This window comes from Schistocerca cancellata, chromosome 9 (assembly GCF_023864275.1).
Source record: "Schistocerca cancellata isolate TAMUIC-IGC-003103 chromosome 9, iqSchCanc2.1, whole genome shotgun sequence".
NCBI lineage: Eukaryota > Metazoa > Arthropoda > Insecta > Orthoptera > Acrididae > Schistocerca > Schistocerca cancellata.
The window spans coordinates 379,340,218-379,355,190 of NC_064634.1; the positions used below are offsets into that span (position 1 = coordinate 379,340,218).

General features: G+C 44.7%; 1 protein-coding gene across 1 annotated transcript in view; it reads left to right on the forward strand.

Annotated features, from left to right (window-relative positions):
• LOC126100817 (uncharacterized) overlaps positions 1-14,973 on the forward strand; it is a 157,193-nt gene that overhangs the window by 134,340 nt on the left and 7,880 nt on the right. The window contains exon 12 of the mRNA XM_049911448.1: positions 791-906. Within this exon, the coding sequence (XP_049767405.1) occupies positions 791-906 (116 nt within the window). The remainder of the gene's footprint in view (positions 1-790; positions 907-14,973) is intronic.

Genomic DNA, 14,973 nt, shown 5'->3' on the forward strand with positions numbered 1-14,973 from the left:
GTAGGATGGCTTCTGCAATATCTCGACACTACTGCAATCCAGCTGGAAACCCAAGAGTTTTCAATCAACTGTATGCACTGGGAAAGTTTACGTTCATATGTTGGTGAAGCTACTGGCTTGCTTTTCAGTAGAGTGAGTTTGTTTGCAGTGAAACAGTACTCACAAATTAATAACAGTATGGTGTTTATCTTTTAGATAAGAATGAATAGTAATCATATTTTACAGGATACGTAGTGCATTCTGTCAGCACATTTAGGTTACTTTTATATTTATGCTATGTACAAGTGCAGGACTGTGATTTTGCACTTAAATTTGTGTCTCCTATGCTTTATGTATGTCCATTTGCCCTTGTATAAGCACAAGATGAACCACAATATAAGTTTTCAATCAACTGCACTTTATGATTTTGTGTTTCATTGCTAGAAAACGGTATGTATCTCACAACAAAATATTTGTAGTTAAGAAACAATTATCTGTTTTTATTTTTTTGTTGACGCCATATGATGCTTACACAATTAGGAGAAACAAAACTGTAACAAAAATTCAGGGGCAAAAGATAAGTAATATTTATTCTTATCTGCAAGATAAACTTAACTGAAGTAACAAATGAGGTGAATGGTTGCGAATATTGAGTATATAAAACAATATGTTCATACTTTGCCGGAATATAATTATGAAATATGTCTTCAAATAATTTAAATTAAGTTTATGTTTGTTGTCATTATGATCTTTTAATGTAGAACATTATAATTAGAATGGAGATTGAAGAAAGAAACATTATTATTTTTAGACTATGCACAAACACTCACCAAAATGGAAAATCGGATAGAGAAGAGAGACAGAGTAATTCATGAACTTCAGGGAGAAAATGAAAAGAAGAACAAGAAGATCGAAGCTTTACAGTTGGTAAGTAGAGAGAGAGAGAGTGAGTGAGTGAGTGAGTGAGTGAGTGAGTGAGTGTCATCCATTAGCAGTGTGGGAGATCTCCTCCTATTGTACATCATGTATGACTTCTTCTATATGCCATTATTATTATATGTTTCTATTGTCAGAACTCCTTACAGCTGTGCCAAATACAAAACATAATGTCATCTTTTGCCCCCGCACCCTGCGGATCTTGTGGTTAGAATAGGCCCAAGGTGTTCCTTCCTGTTGTAAGAGGCGACTAAAAGGAGTCTCACACGTTTCAGCCTTTATGTGATGGTCCCCTGTCAGGTTTGATCTCCATCTTTCTAAATTTTTCTGAACAGCGAGTAAATTGGGGAAGGGTGCCTTACATGGTGCATAGTGTCCATCTTGCATTGAGACCTTCAGCCCACTTTCTCATCGTCGCATTGCAGTCCCGATCATTCTCCATCTCTTTGGCGAGGACACCTTCCTGGATGCGTTTTCTACTATTCACTATGCAGTTTCACTTTCTCCAGCGACGATGACCATGGACTTCTTAGCACCTCATATCCAGCACAGTAGCCAGTCTGTTGTCTTGGGGCCGCCATGTACCCTGTTGGTTGTAGCCCCCTGACAACACAGGCATCGCTCTGCTGATACCTGCACTGTTAACTCACCATGTATGCTATGGAGTAGATGCCCATCTCCCTGGGGCATCGGGATTCCCGGCAATGGCCATTCTGCCACGTGGCCCTTGCTGAGGCTGGGTGGCGCCTATGGGGAGGGCCCTTGATCTACATCTACATATATACTCCACTAGTCACCAAGTGGTGTGTGGCAGAGGGCACAATTCGTGCCAAAGTCATATCCCCCCCCCTCTGTTCCACTCGCGGATCCCGTGAGTGACTGAAACGTACTCAATTGAAACATCGCTACTCCTTATATACCCGATTCACATCTTATTAACATTGCAAAACAATTCAAGGTTAGGCGCTTTCCCACCAACGACCCCCAGCCACCCGCCGACCCTCGGCCCTGACGTCACGGCCGCCACATAGTGCTACTTCGTGCCTTCTGTTTAGCGCGTCGTCTATCTGCAAGTGTGTCCCACTTCAAACTTTCTATGAGATTTGTAACGCTCTCGCGATGGCTAAATGTACCAGTCACGAATCTTGCCGCTCTTCTTTGGACCTTCTCAATCTCTTGAATCAGACCCGACTGGTAATGGTCTCATACAGACGAACAATACTCTAAGACTGCACGAACTAACATATTGTGAGCTATTTCCTTTGTTGAAGGACTGCATCGCTTCAGGATTCTACCAACAAACCGCAATCTAGAGTTCGCCTTACTCGTTACTTGTGTAATCTGATCATTCCATTTGAGATCATTTCGAATAGTCACACCCAGATATTTGGCTGATGTTGCTGCTTCCAAAGACTGATCATTTATTTTTTACTCATACATTAATGGAGATTTTCGCCTTGTTATACACAGTAGGTTACACTTACTAATATTGAGAGCTAACTGCCAGTCATTACACCACGCATTTATTTTCTGCAAATCCTCATTGATTTGTTCACAACTTTCGTGTGATACTACTTTCCTGTAGACTACGGCATCATCGGAAAACAGTCTAAGGCCGCTGTCAATACCATCAACCAGATCGTTTATGTAAATTGTAAAAAGCAGAGGACCTATTATGGTGCCCTGGGCACTCCTGAAGTTACTCTTGTTTCTGTTGAAGTTACCCCTTTCAGGATGACATACTGCTTCCTGTCTGTTAGAAAACTTTCTATCCAACCGCATATGTCATTGGATAGACTGTAAGCACGCACTTTCTGTAGCAAGCGACAGTGCGGAACTGAGTCTAGAAAGGTCATTATGTCTGAACACAAAATATGTTCCATGATTCTACAACAAATCGATGTCAGTGAAATTGGCCGGTAATTATGTGCATCCGATTTTCTACCCTTTTTATAGATTGCTATGACCTGGGCCTTCTTCCAGTCCCGTGGAACTTTCTGCTGTTCCAATGACCTCTGATAGATGACTGATAAGAATGGTGCTATATTTGTAGCGTAGTTAACATAAAATCTTACAGGGATACCCTCTGGACCAGATGCCTTTCTGGCGTCTAAGGATCTTAACTGTTTTACAATCCCTGATACACTAAACACTACGTCAGACATCCTTTCATTTGTTCGATAATTGAAAGGGGGAATGGTGCTGCAGTCCTCTATCGTAAACAAGTTTTTGAAAGCTAGGTTTAGAATTTCGGCCTTCTGTTTATCATCATCCAATACATTACCCGTACTGTCAGCAAGAGAAGGTGTTGAATTATTTGTAGCGTTCATAGATTTTACATACGACCAAAATTTTTTGGGGTTATTTTTAGAATCTGCAGATAAAATATTGCTTTCAAATTCGTTAAAAGTGTGTCTCATTGCCCATCTCGAGTTGGTTTTCTAACCAATTGTTCAAGGTTGTATGTTGAGAGCACTCCTAGAATAACTTCGCACGAATCTTTGCTTCTGCCCCCTGTGATAAACGTGTAATTTTCCCAGTCAGTGGATGTTAGATTGAAGTCTCCACCTATAACTAATGGATAATTTTTATATTTACTTCCTATGTACTCAAGACTTTCCCTGAAACGTTCTGCGGCATTTGTTGCGGATGCTGGTGGTCTATAAAAACATCCTAATACAATGGTCAATGCTTGTCTGATTGACAGCTTTATCCAGATTATTTGACAATCCGATGCAGTATCGATCTCAACTGCATTTAAACAACTTTTAACTGCAATTAACACACCACCTCCCATAGCATCAGTCCTATCCTTCCTAAACATTGTCCAATCAGAGTTCAAAATTTCACTGCTTTTTATGTCTAGTTTCAACCAGCTCTCAGTACCTAATACAATATTGGCATTGCTACTGTTTATTTCGAAGATTAACTCGGGGATCTCACTACAGACACTTCAACAATTTACTAACATGAGATTAAGCATATTTAAATCCTTTGGAATGACCTGTTTAGGCGAACTAACAATTTTTACACTTGGCACACCCACATCAGTGTCATGAACTGGTAATTTTTTGGGCCAGCGGTTTGTTTCCCATGGGGAGGAACCTAATCCAAAAAAACCCCATGTGCATGCCACAAATACTGTGCTACCCATGTAGCTGCTTCCTGTGTGTCATGCACCCCTGATCTATCGAGGGGCGTCCTACAACCTTCCACCCCGTAGTGTAGGTCGAGGAATCTGCAACCATTTTCATCACAGAGTCAACTTAGCCTCTGGTTTAGATTCTCCACTCAACTCCAAACCAGAGGATCCCGGTCCACCCTGGGTACGATGCAGAAGATCGTCAGCTTGGCTTCCACTACTCGAGAGATGGAGGCCGCCTTCACCAATTTGGTCAGCCATCGGAAGGACCCAAGGATTTCCTTGGAACCCCAATGACAGGCATCGTTGGTGCTGCCCCCCCGGCAAACACACTGAGTGAACGTTGGACTTCTTCCCCGCCCAAGTCGCTATGTTGCTGAGGGGCTCTGTGACCTGCCTAACATTGGAGCTCCCATTAACTAACAAACCCCTACCCCCACGTGCCTGTCTGGACCTTGCTGAAGGAGCAGCCACTATCCTTCCTGGCAAAGGTGCAGTCTGATCCAGCTCAGCCCCCCCCCCCCCTCCCCCCACTCCCCAGCATCAGATAGCACACTGGATCTATTAGCAAAGTGCGTGGGTTTTGGCAGGAGCCTGCTTCCCCCATTCAGCCTTCGCCTTGAGGCTTGAGACCTCAACACAGTATACCACCCACACTGAGGTGAGAGTGGGCCAGCCGGCTCAGTTGCACCTGAGGTCAGCTCAGTGACAGAGAGCTGTGACATCCTCCCCTTCACATCTAGTACAGCAGTGGCTGCCCCCACCGCACCTCAAGGTGGCACTCTGGAGCTTGTTGACTGTGGCCAACAAAGCTTCCAGCTGCGTTTGTACTTTGGCCAACTCCTCCTGCATCTGCACACAACAGACACAGTCCCTAGCCATCTAGCTAATAACTGATTTACTATAAAAAACTTAAGGAAACCTACTGTCACACGAGGTTAACAGCTACACTCTAGTTGGCAGAAAGGACACTCAGTGATGAAAATAAAAATTTATGGTAGAAGCAAGGTCTGGTGCTTATTTTCTTGCTAGGGGCTATTTAGTGAATACTAAAAAATAATACAGTGACCTACAGTAAACTGCTAGGGGCTATCTAGTGAATATTATAAACGAATTAAACAGTGATCTACAGTAAGCTGCACCTACTGATTATCCCTCGTATTTGTAATTTAAACAAGCATTTACGTACATGCGAAAGTGACCTAATAAAACTATAAAAACTGCTACCTTAAATGTACGGAGTCTAAATGACACTAATAAACGTAAACACTGGGTATTGTACACCGACAGATGCAGGTACAAAACAAAACCTTTAGCTAACAATAAGAGTTCAGAATGTGAAGCACAAATACAAATTCTACTTAATAGGAACCGATGGGCTTACAGTACACGATTACTAAAGCCCACAACAAACTAAGGAATTTAAGCAGATGGCGAGGTGAGTTTTAGCTTTCTGCTAACTAAACCATATGTAATAAGGGCTCAGAAGTTGTATTGTCTCACCGATTTACTCAGATATTGTAGTGTAATTTACCATGTATTATACATTTAACTATTAACGGTCGCAGGTTGCGCTAGTATACAATTGAGGTTAGAAATCACTGTCAGTACCACTATTCCTAAAAAAAACGTATAAAAACTGCTACCGTCAATGTATCGAGGTTAAATGACACTAATAATCACAAATACTAAGTATTGTGCACTGAATTAATTGATAATCCTGCATATTCAACGTCAGTTAAGAATGTAAACAAACGTTTGTGTACACCTGGAACTGTCCTAAATAGAAACTTCACTTACCTTATTCAGATGAAAATAAAACTGAAACCTTTAATTTATCACATGTATCTGACTCTAATGCACGTAAATACTATAGAATAGACAGCAAAAATGATTAAGTACTAGCTAAATTACTTATCTTGTAACACAGCAAGCGAAAAGCGCTCATAGCCGGTGTCAGGGCTCTGGAGTGGGTGGCATCAGGGCAGACAACGCGCCATGAAGCATAGTACGTCATCCCTTGCTGGTGGTCTGCTGCCAGCAGTCCCGAAGTGGGAAAAGTTTAACTTCAATGCTGAGAGATATGACCCCCAAATCGTTCCCGTCCCTTGTGGCACCATGGGAGGAACACCAGGCTAAGGATGGCAGTGAAGCTTATTTGCCCCAGTACTTCATATGTATGAGAGTTGATGGGGAATCTTTCATGTCCATGAAACCTCAGTTATTTGTGGAGCATTTGGAGGACAAGTTTGGGGAGGTGGATCAGTCTTGATAAAAACAGCATCCTCTGCCCAGTCATGGGCATTACACACTTGTGGTAAGTTGGGGGATGTTTCTGTTACCATCACACCCCATAAGAGCCTAAATATGGTCCAGGGTATTATATTCCACAGGGACCTTCTTTTACAGTCTGACGACGAGTTGCGCACCAATTTAGAGTGCCAAGGTGTTCGTTTCGTCCATCGGAATCCGAGGGATAAAGCGATGCCTTCATCTTGGCCTTCGGTGGTGACACGTTGCTCGAGAAGGTCAAGGTGATGATCTACCGATGTGATGTCAAGTCATATATCCCTCCCCCGATGCTGTGCTTTAGGTTCTGGAAGTTCGGCCATATGTCTTCCCACTGTACTTCCAGCGTCACACGTGCATCACATCCCAATACTCCATGTGTTCCACCTCCCATCTGTGTCAACTGCAGAGAGTATCATTCACCTTGCTTGCCAGACTCCAGAATTTTACAGGAAGAGAGGAAAATCATGTAATATAAGACCATGGACCGACTGACCTACACCAAGGCTAAGAGGAAATTTGAGCACATACATCCTGTGGCTATGACCTCCTCTTAAGCCATTGCAACGAGAACAGTTGTTGCCCCATCAGTTCCTCGCATTCCTGTTGCCTCTCAGAACCAGAAGACTACACCTTCCCCCTTGACGGTGGGGGACACTTCCCTCTCTGTTGCTCCCGCGCCACCTACTTAGGGAGCAACACCCTCCCAACCATCATGGATATCATTCCCCACTTCTGAGCCAGAGAAGCATAAGTCTTCTTCAGCTCCTCTCACTAGGAAGGGGTCCCGTAGGTCACTCCCTCCCTAGGCTTCTGCTAGTGGGAAAGATGACACCTGCCAGTGGCTGAAGAGCCCAAAAGTAGCTGGACGTAGGGCTTCACGCTCATCCTCAGTCCTGGAGACTGAATCAGTGAAATCCTCCCAGCCAGGGAAACCTAAGGAGCAGCAAGAGAAATCCAAAAAGAAGGTTCCCAAGACCAAGGGGATTGCGGTGGCACCCACACCACCACTACCTACGAGCTCTGCTGATGAGGTGGAGATTCAGGCGTCCACTGAGGACCTAGATGTCGCCAGACCCTCAGACATAATGGATATAGACTGCTCAGGCAAAACGTTGGTGGCAGCAGGTGACCCTGAGGCGTAAACTGCCTCATTGAATGTTCCATGCCTTCCCAGTCTCACGATGACGTAATCCACCAGTGGCATTGCAGCAGTTTTTCCTACCGCCTGGCTGAGCTACGGCAACTGTTATGCTTTACACCTGCTTTCTGCATTGCCCTCCAGGAAACCTGGTTCCCGGCAGTGCGGACCTCTGTCCTCCACGGCCATAAGGGATACTACAGGAACCGTAGTGACTATAATCGAGTGTCAGGTAAAGTTTGCGTTTATGTTCTAAACTCAGTCTGTAGTGAACCTGTGCCCCTGCAAAACCCCTCTTGAAGCTGTGGCTGTCAGAATAACGATGACGCAGGAAATAACTGTCTGCGATGTATATCTTCCTCCAGTACCCCTGAACGTATTGGCTGCACTGATTGATCAACTCCCTAAATCTTTTCTACTTTTGGGGGATTCAAACGCCCATAACCCCTTGTGCGGTGGCACCATGTTTACTGGCCAAGGCAAACATGTCGAAACTTTACTGTCTCAGTTCGACCTCTGCCTCTTAAATATTGGGGGCGCCACACATCCCAGTGTGGCTCATGGTAGTTAATAGGCCATTGATTTATCAGTTTCAAACCCAGGACTTCTCCCAACTATCCACTGGAGAGCACATGACAACCTATGTGGTAGTGATCACTTCCCAATCTTCCTGTCGCTGTGCCGGCATCAGGCCCACAGATGCCTGCCCAGATGGGCTTTAAACAAGGTGGACTGGGAAACTTTCACCTCAGCTGTTACCATTGAATCTCCCCCACATGGTAACATCGATGTGATGGTTGAGCAGGTGACAACAACAATCGTTTTTGTGTCACAAAACATGATCCCACACTCTTTAGGATGCCCCTGGCGAAAGGCAGTTCCTTGGTGGTCGCCAGAAGTTGCTGAAGCAATTAAAGAGTGTCGGCGAGCTCTACAGCGGCATAAGCGGCTCCATACTTGCCTTTGCCAACTTATCAAACAATGCAAGCAGGAGTGTTGGGAGAGATATGTCTTGACCATTGGGCGCCATACGTCACCTTCCGAAGTCTGGACAAGAAATAAATGTGTTTTCAGGTACCAGACCCCAACTGGTGTTCCCGGTGTTAAAATGAATGACATGTTATCTACCAATGCAAGTGCGACTGCCAAGCACTTTGCTGAGCACTATGCTCGAGCCTCTGTGTTGGAGAATTACCCCCCAACCTTTCGCACCCTCAAACTGTGGTTGGAAGGGAAAATCCTCTCGTTCACTACATGCCACAGTGAATCATATAACGCCCCATTTACAGAGAGGAAGCTCCTCAGTACCCTTGCACATTGCCCAACCCTGCTCCTGGGCCAGATTGGATCCACCGTCTGATGATTAAACATCTCTCATCTGACTACAGGCAAAATCTCCTCGTTATCTTCAACCGGATCTGGTAAGATGGCGTCTTTCCATCACAATGGCAGGAGAACACCATCATTCTGGTACTCAAACCTGGTAAAAACCTGCTTGATGTGTGTAGCTATCAGTCCGTCAGCGTCACCAACGTTCTTTGTAAGCTGCTGGAACGTATGGTGTGTCGATGGTTGGGTTGGGTCCTGGAGTCACGTGGCCTACTGGCTTCATGTCAGGGCGGCTTCCGCCAGGGCCCCTCTACCATTGATAATCTTGTATCCCTCGACTCTGCCATCCGAACAGCCTTTTCCCGATGCCAACACATGGTTGCCATCTTTATTTTATTTACGAAAAGTGTATGACATGACCTGGTGATATCATATCCTTGCCACATTATACAAGTGGGGTCTCCGAGGCCCATGCCCAATTTTTATCCAAAATTTCCTGTCCCTTCGTACTCTCCGTCGTATCCAAGTTGGTGTCTCTCATAGTTCCCCATGTCCCGTCCCCCCCCCCCCCCCCCCCCCCCCCCCCCCCCATATCCAGGAGAATGGGGTCCTGTAGGGCTCTGTATTGAGTGTCTCTGTATTTTTAGTGGCATTAATGGTGTAGCAGCAGCTGTAGGGCCATCCGTCTCACCTTCTCTGTATGGAGACGAATTCTGCACATTTCGTACTGCTCCACTTGTACTGGTGCTGCTGAGCAGTGCCTACAGAGAGCCATCCACAAGGTGCAGTCATGAGCTCTAGCCCAAAACTTCCAGTTTTTGGCCTAAAGTCATGTGTTATGCACTTCTGCCAGCATCGTACTGTTCATCCGGAACCAGAACTTTACCTTAATGACGATCCACTCACTGTAGTGGAGATATATCGATTTTTACGACTGGTTGTCAATGCCCGATTGACTTGGTCTCCTCACCTTCATCAGCTTAAGTGGAAGTGTTGGCAGCACCTCAATGCCCTCCGCAACTGGGGTGCAGATTGCTCTATTCTGCTGCAGCTCTACAGAGCCCATGTTCAATCCTGCCTTGACTATGGGAGTCTGGTTTATGGTTCCACGATGCCCTCAGCATTGCATTTACTCGACCCAGTGCACCACTGTGATATTCGCTTAGTGACAGGAGCTTTTAGGACGAGTCCGGTAACCAGTGTCCTAGTGGAGGTTGGAGTCCCTCCATTGCAGGTTAGGCATGCACAACTGCTCGCCAGTTACATTGCACACATTCGTAGTTCTCTTGCGCATCCAAATCACCGTCTACTTTTCCCACCCACGACAGTTCATTTCCCACATCAGCAGCCCACACCAGGGCTTCCAGTTGCAGTTCACATCTGATCCCTTCTTTCCGAACTGGAGTCCTTGCCTTTACCAACTATACTTTAGGTCCATTCACGTACACCTAGGCTGCGGCTTTGCCTGGGCCTTTCACATAGCCCTAAGGACTCCGTGTTGTGTACATAGTTCCGCGTAGTCAGCACGTACATAACTTTCTCACTAGAGCACGCCCCGCTAAGCACAACAGCACAGGCGCAGCACTCGTCCATCTCAACACTACGAGATGGCGCTGCCATAGAGACGGACCAAATTCTGCTTCCGCTGATCCGCGTATTAATATGTAACGCAGCCAATGAGGATTGCTGCTGACGTAGAACCTTTTCTCCTTGTGGATCACACTCGCGCAGTGATACATGAACGCGCGAGGTATTATAACGAGTGTACAGACCTCCGATTAGTCTGCACCAGTCTGCAGCAGTCTGTACCAGTCTACATTTGTCTGTACCAGTCTATAGTCAAGTTTCAGTCTGCGCCTAAGAAGATTACCGTATTCCTGTACATAGCCATGAAGATATATGTATAGACACTTTTGTCAAGTATCAGAGATATATGAGAGAACAATATTAACGTACCAGTACCAAAGGATCTTCAGATTGTCAATTGTAAATAGCATCCATAACCGAGTTACCGTATTTACTCGAATCTAAGCCGCACTTTTTTTCCGGTTTTTGTAATCCAAAAAACCCCCTGCGGCTTAGAATCGAGTGCAAAGTAAGCGGAATTTCTTAAAAACGTTGGTAGGTGCCGACACAAATAACTTTCGCCATCGAATATATGTAGCGCTACACAGGCATGCTTTGCAGGCACAAAGATAAATACTGGCGCCAAAACCTCTGTGTCAGTAAATAAATTTAAAAAAAAGTGGAAGACGAGCTTTTTTCGCTGCCCCGAGTTTCGACCACTGCATTTTCATACATTATCCAACGAAGTAAATACAATTCCGTATTGTTCATCTTTGAATGTAGCAGCATTTCAATGTACTACGAAAATCCGACTGGCAAGACTATTTGCGATGTTTGTCAATATGGCCAATTCTACGTTCTGAATTTTTTCCTACCTGTGAGAAGAGATGGTTGCTAATAGGAACTTTTATGAATTGTGATTCACATGCAGTATTCTCTTCACCATAAGAATAATGCAAATATAAACATTTTGCCATGTATTCTTTCGTGTTTGCTGCTATCTCATTTAAATCCTGTCTGCCTAATAACCTACGAACCTAGTGTGAAACAGCAGCAAACGCGGAAGAATATACATATCATGTCATGTTTATATTCGTATTATTCTTATGCCTAATAGTGATACAATCAGAAATGAAGCACGGCAATTGATTAGATTTTTAAATCTAAGATGACTCTAATTTCTGTGCAGAATGTAATGTACACAAGAGGCGTCTGCAAAGATTTTCAAACGGAGAATAATTTTAGCTAAACTCTCGTTCAGCACATCTATCATACGCAGTCTATTATTTGGTTCTTGTTGATCATTATCAAAGAAAGCAGCAGTGTAAGCAACAACAAATACCAGTCTCTTGCCATTGTTTCGCTAATGAGACAATTCCTCTCCTTTTTTATTGTAAGCGGCGGTAGTGCGCACAAAAGCAAGCCATGCCGTGAGTGGCGACAGGTCGTAAACACTCATTATCAGAATGCATCAAACAATGCATGCCACAGTACAATAATGCATTTTCAGCTTAGAGTGACGTAAACACCTATAACAAAGAGAACGGCACTTATCAGATCAAAGAAAAAAAGGCAACCGATTCAAACCAGACGAAGCACCTGAAAAAGGAAGGGTATCCGTATAAATACGGACGGAGCGCCTGACGCATAGCAATGGCTACCCGGTAAAGCTTAACTGCTAAGCTTACGACTCCAACCAAACTGTAGCTGTATCGTCATTCATTCGACCTAAATTGTGCCTCATATTACAATAGACCAACTTTGTTTCGATTTGGAGGTGCGGCCTAAAACTTTTCTCTCCCCTTGAATTTCGAGTCTCAGATTTCAGGTGTGGCTTAGATTCGGGAAATTTTTTTTTCCTGGATTTCGGGTCTCATTTTTCAGGTGCGGCTTAGATTCGAGTGCGGCTTAGATTCAAGTAAATACAGTAAGTAATTTTTATGCTTGTTATTATTTTAATAAATGTATATGAAAATTAATCAATTTCTGTTTAAAGTTGGTCACCGTCAATCTGCTACTCTAAGCGTGCAAGTGGCATTTGTATTGTATGACCTAACGGCAGAAGATAAACACGCCATGATAAGACCACGAGACATATTGCTGACACTCGCCTACTTCTTGAAAATCTTTTCGGGTTTGCTGCCGGATCCTAAAATCAACTTGACTCGATATTTCGGCGATCCAACTGTTCGCCATCTTCAGGAATGCTGCTTCTGCTGATGAGTCCCGCTGAGAACTGACGCAAGATTGCAATTCAACGTCCTATATAGGCCACCGTTCAGTACACGGCGCGTGCGCCGCCCATCACGGTTTCTACCTTTCAAAACAGGGAGGTGGCGCCGCCCTTGGTGAAACATTGCTGGCAGCGATATATCGCAATCCATGCCGAACCGAAGAACGTTCAGTTTTGATGCGAGATAATACGGGATTCCACGTTTTGCTGAGAGGAAACCCATTGTCTCTGTTGATTAAATTATCAGCTAACCTAATTTCAATCGCCTCTTTATATACACTATCCCAAAATCCGGAAATGTTGGCAATCACAACAGTTTCCTCAAATTTCATTTTGTGTCCCTCATTTAGGCAGTGTTCTGCTACGGCCGATTTTTCCGGCTGTTGTAGCCTCGTGTGACGGTGATGTTCCACACACCTGTCATGCACTGTGCGAATAGAACGGCCAACGTAAGCTTTCCCACATTGACACGGGATTTTATACACTCCGCGTTTCCTAAGTCCCAAATCATCCTTCACAGAGCCGAGAAGAGCCCTAATCTTAGAAGGTGGACGAAACACACTCTTAATGTTAAAATTCCTTAAAATTCGTCCAATCTTAAACGATAAGCCTCCAGCATAAGGAAGAAAGGCCACAGACCTATGTTCCTCTTCGTACGCCTCCGGAGATGGTCCAAATTCCATAGCCCGACGAATCTGTTTCTCTGTATATCCATTTTCCTTAAAAACAGTCATCAAATGCTCAAGTTCTTGGGTTAAGCTGTCTGTGTCGGAAATGGCATAGGCTCTCCGTACCAAAGTCCTAAGGACGCCACTACGTTGGTGTGGTGGATGAAAACTCTTAGGGTGCAGATACCAATCTGTATGTGTCGGCTTTCGGTGAACACTGTGTCCCAAAGTTCCATCTGGTTTTTTATAAACCATTACGTCTAAAAATGGAAGCATCCCATCATTTTCAACCTCCATAGTAAATTTGATATGGGGATGAAGACAATTGAAGTGGTCCAAAAATCTGTTAAGAGCATCACGTCCATGCGGCCAGACGAAGAACGTATCGTCCACATATCTCCAAAAGCACGTTGGTTGCAAAGCTGAAGTCCTCAGTGCCATGGCCTCGAAGTCCTCCATAAATAAATTGGCGACTATGGGTGACAAAGGACTACCCATAGCCACTCCGTCATTCTGTTCAAAAATGTTACCGTTAAATAAAAAATACGTGGAGGTCAGCACATGACGACAAAGCTTCACCAGCTCTTCATCCAGTCTTTCACTGATCAAGCTAAGGGACTCTTCCAGAGGAACTCGTGTAAATAGAGAGACCACATCGAAACTCACTAACAGATCTGAAGGACTCAACTTCAAAGATCCCAATCGTCGAATAAAATCCACGGAACTAGATATATGGTGCTCACACTTGCCAACAAATGGACTGAGGACAGATGATAAGTACTTTGCGAGGTTATAAGTTGGTGCACCCAAATTACTAACAATAGGGCGTAGAGGAACCCCTTCCTTATGCAACTTAGGCAGGCCATACAACCTAGGTGGAACGGCAGCACCAGGATGAAGTTTTTTACGTAAATCATCTGACAACGAACTCTTTTTCAGCAGTGAAAGTGTCTTACGTTTGATCCTTTCTGTGGGGTCATTAGATAGTCTTCTGTACGCCGTGTCGTTGAGAAGTGAATCCATTTTTAGGACATAATCATCCCGCGTCATTACGACTGTGGCATTCCCCTTGTCAGCTGGTAAAACTACTACTTCGTCATCATTCTTAAGGGAACGAATGGCTGCCCTCTCTGCGGAAGAGATGTTATCCCGCGGTGGTCGAGCCCGACGTAATGTATGCGACACTTCTTGCCTTATTTCCTCTGCTTGATCTTCGGGTAGGCTGTGTATCTCGCATCAAAACTGAACGTTCTTCGGTTCGGCATGGATTGCGATATATCGCTGCCAGCAATGTTTCACCAAGGGCGGCGCCACCTCCCTGTTTTGAAAGGTAGAAACCGTGATGGGCGGCGCACGCGCCGTGTACTGAACGGTGGCCTATATAGGACGTTGAATTGCAATCTTGCGTCAGTTCTCAGCGGGACTCATCAGCAGAAGCAGCATTCCTGAAGATGGCGAACAGTTGGATCGCCGAAATATCGAGTCAAGTTGATTTTAGGATCCGGCAGCAAACCCGAAAAGATTTTCAAGACTTATTACGCCGGGAAAGCTTACGTAATCACACTCGCCTACTTCGTTAGAGCGACAAGTCAAATAATCTGATGGTGTGTGTACTGAAGGTCTTACAGTACGCACACCACACTCAGTTAACCCCGCGGCTCTCCGCTGTCACTTCCTCTCGATTCTTGAC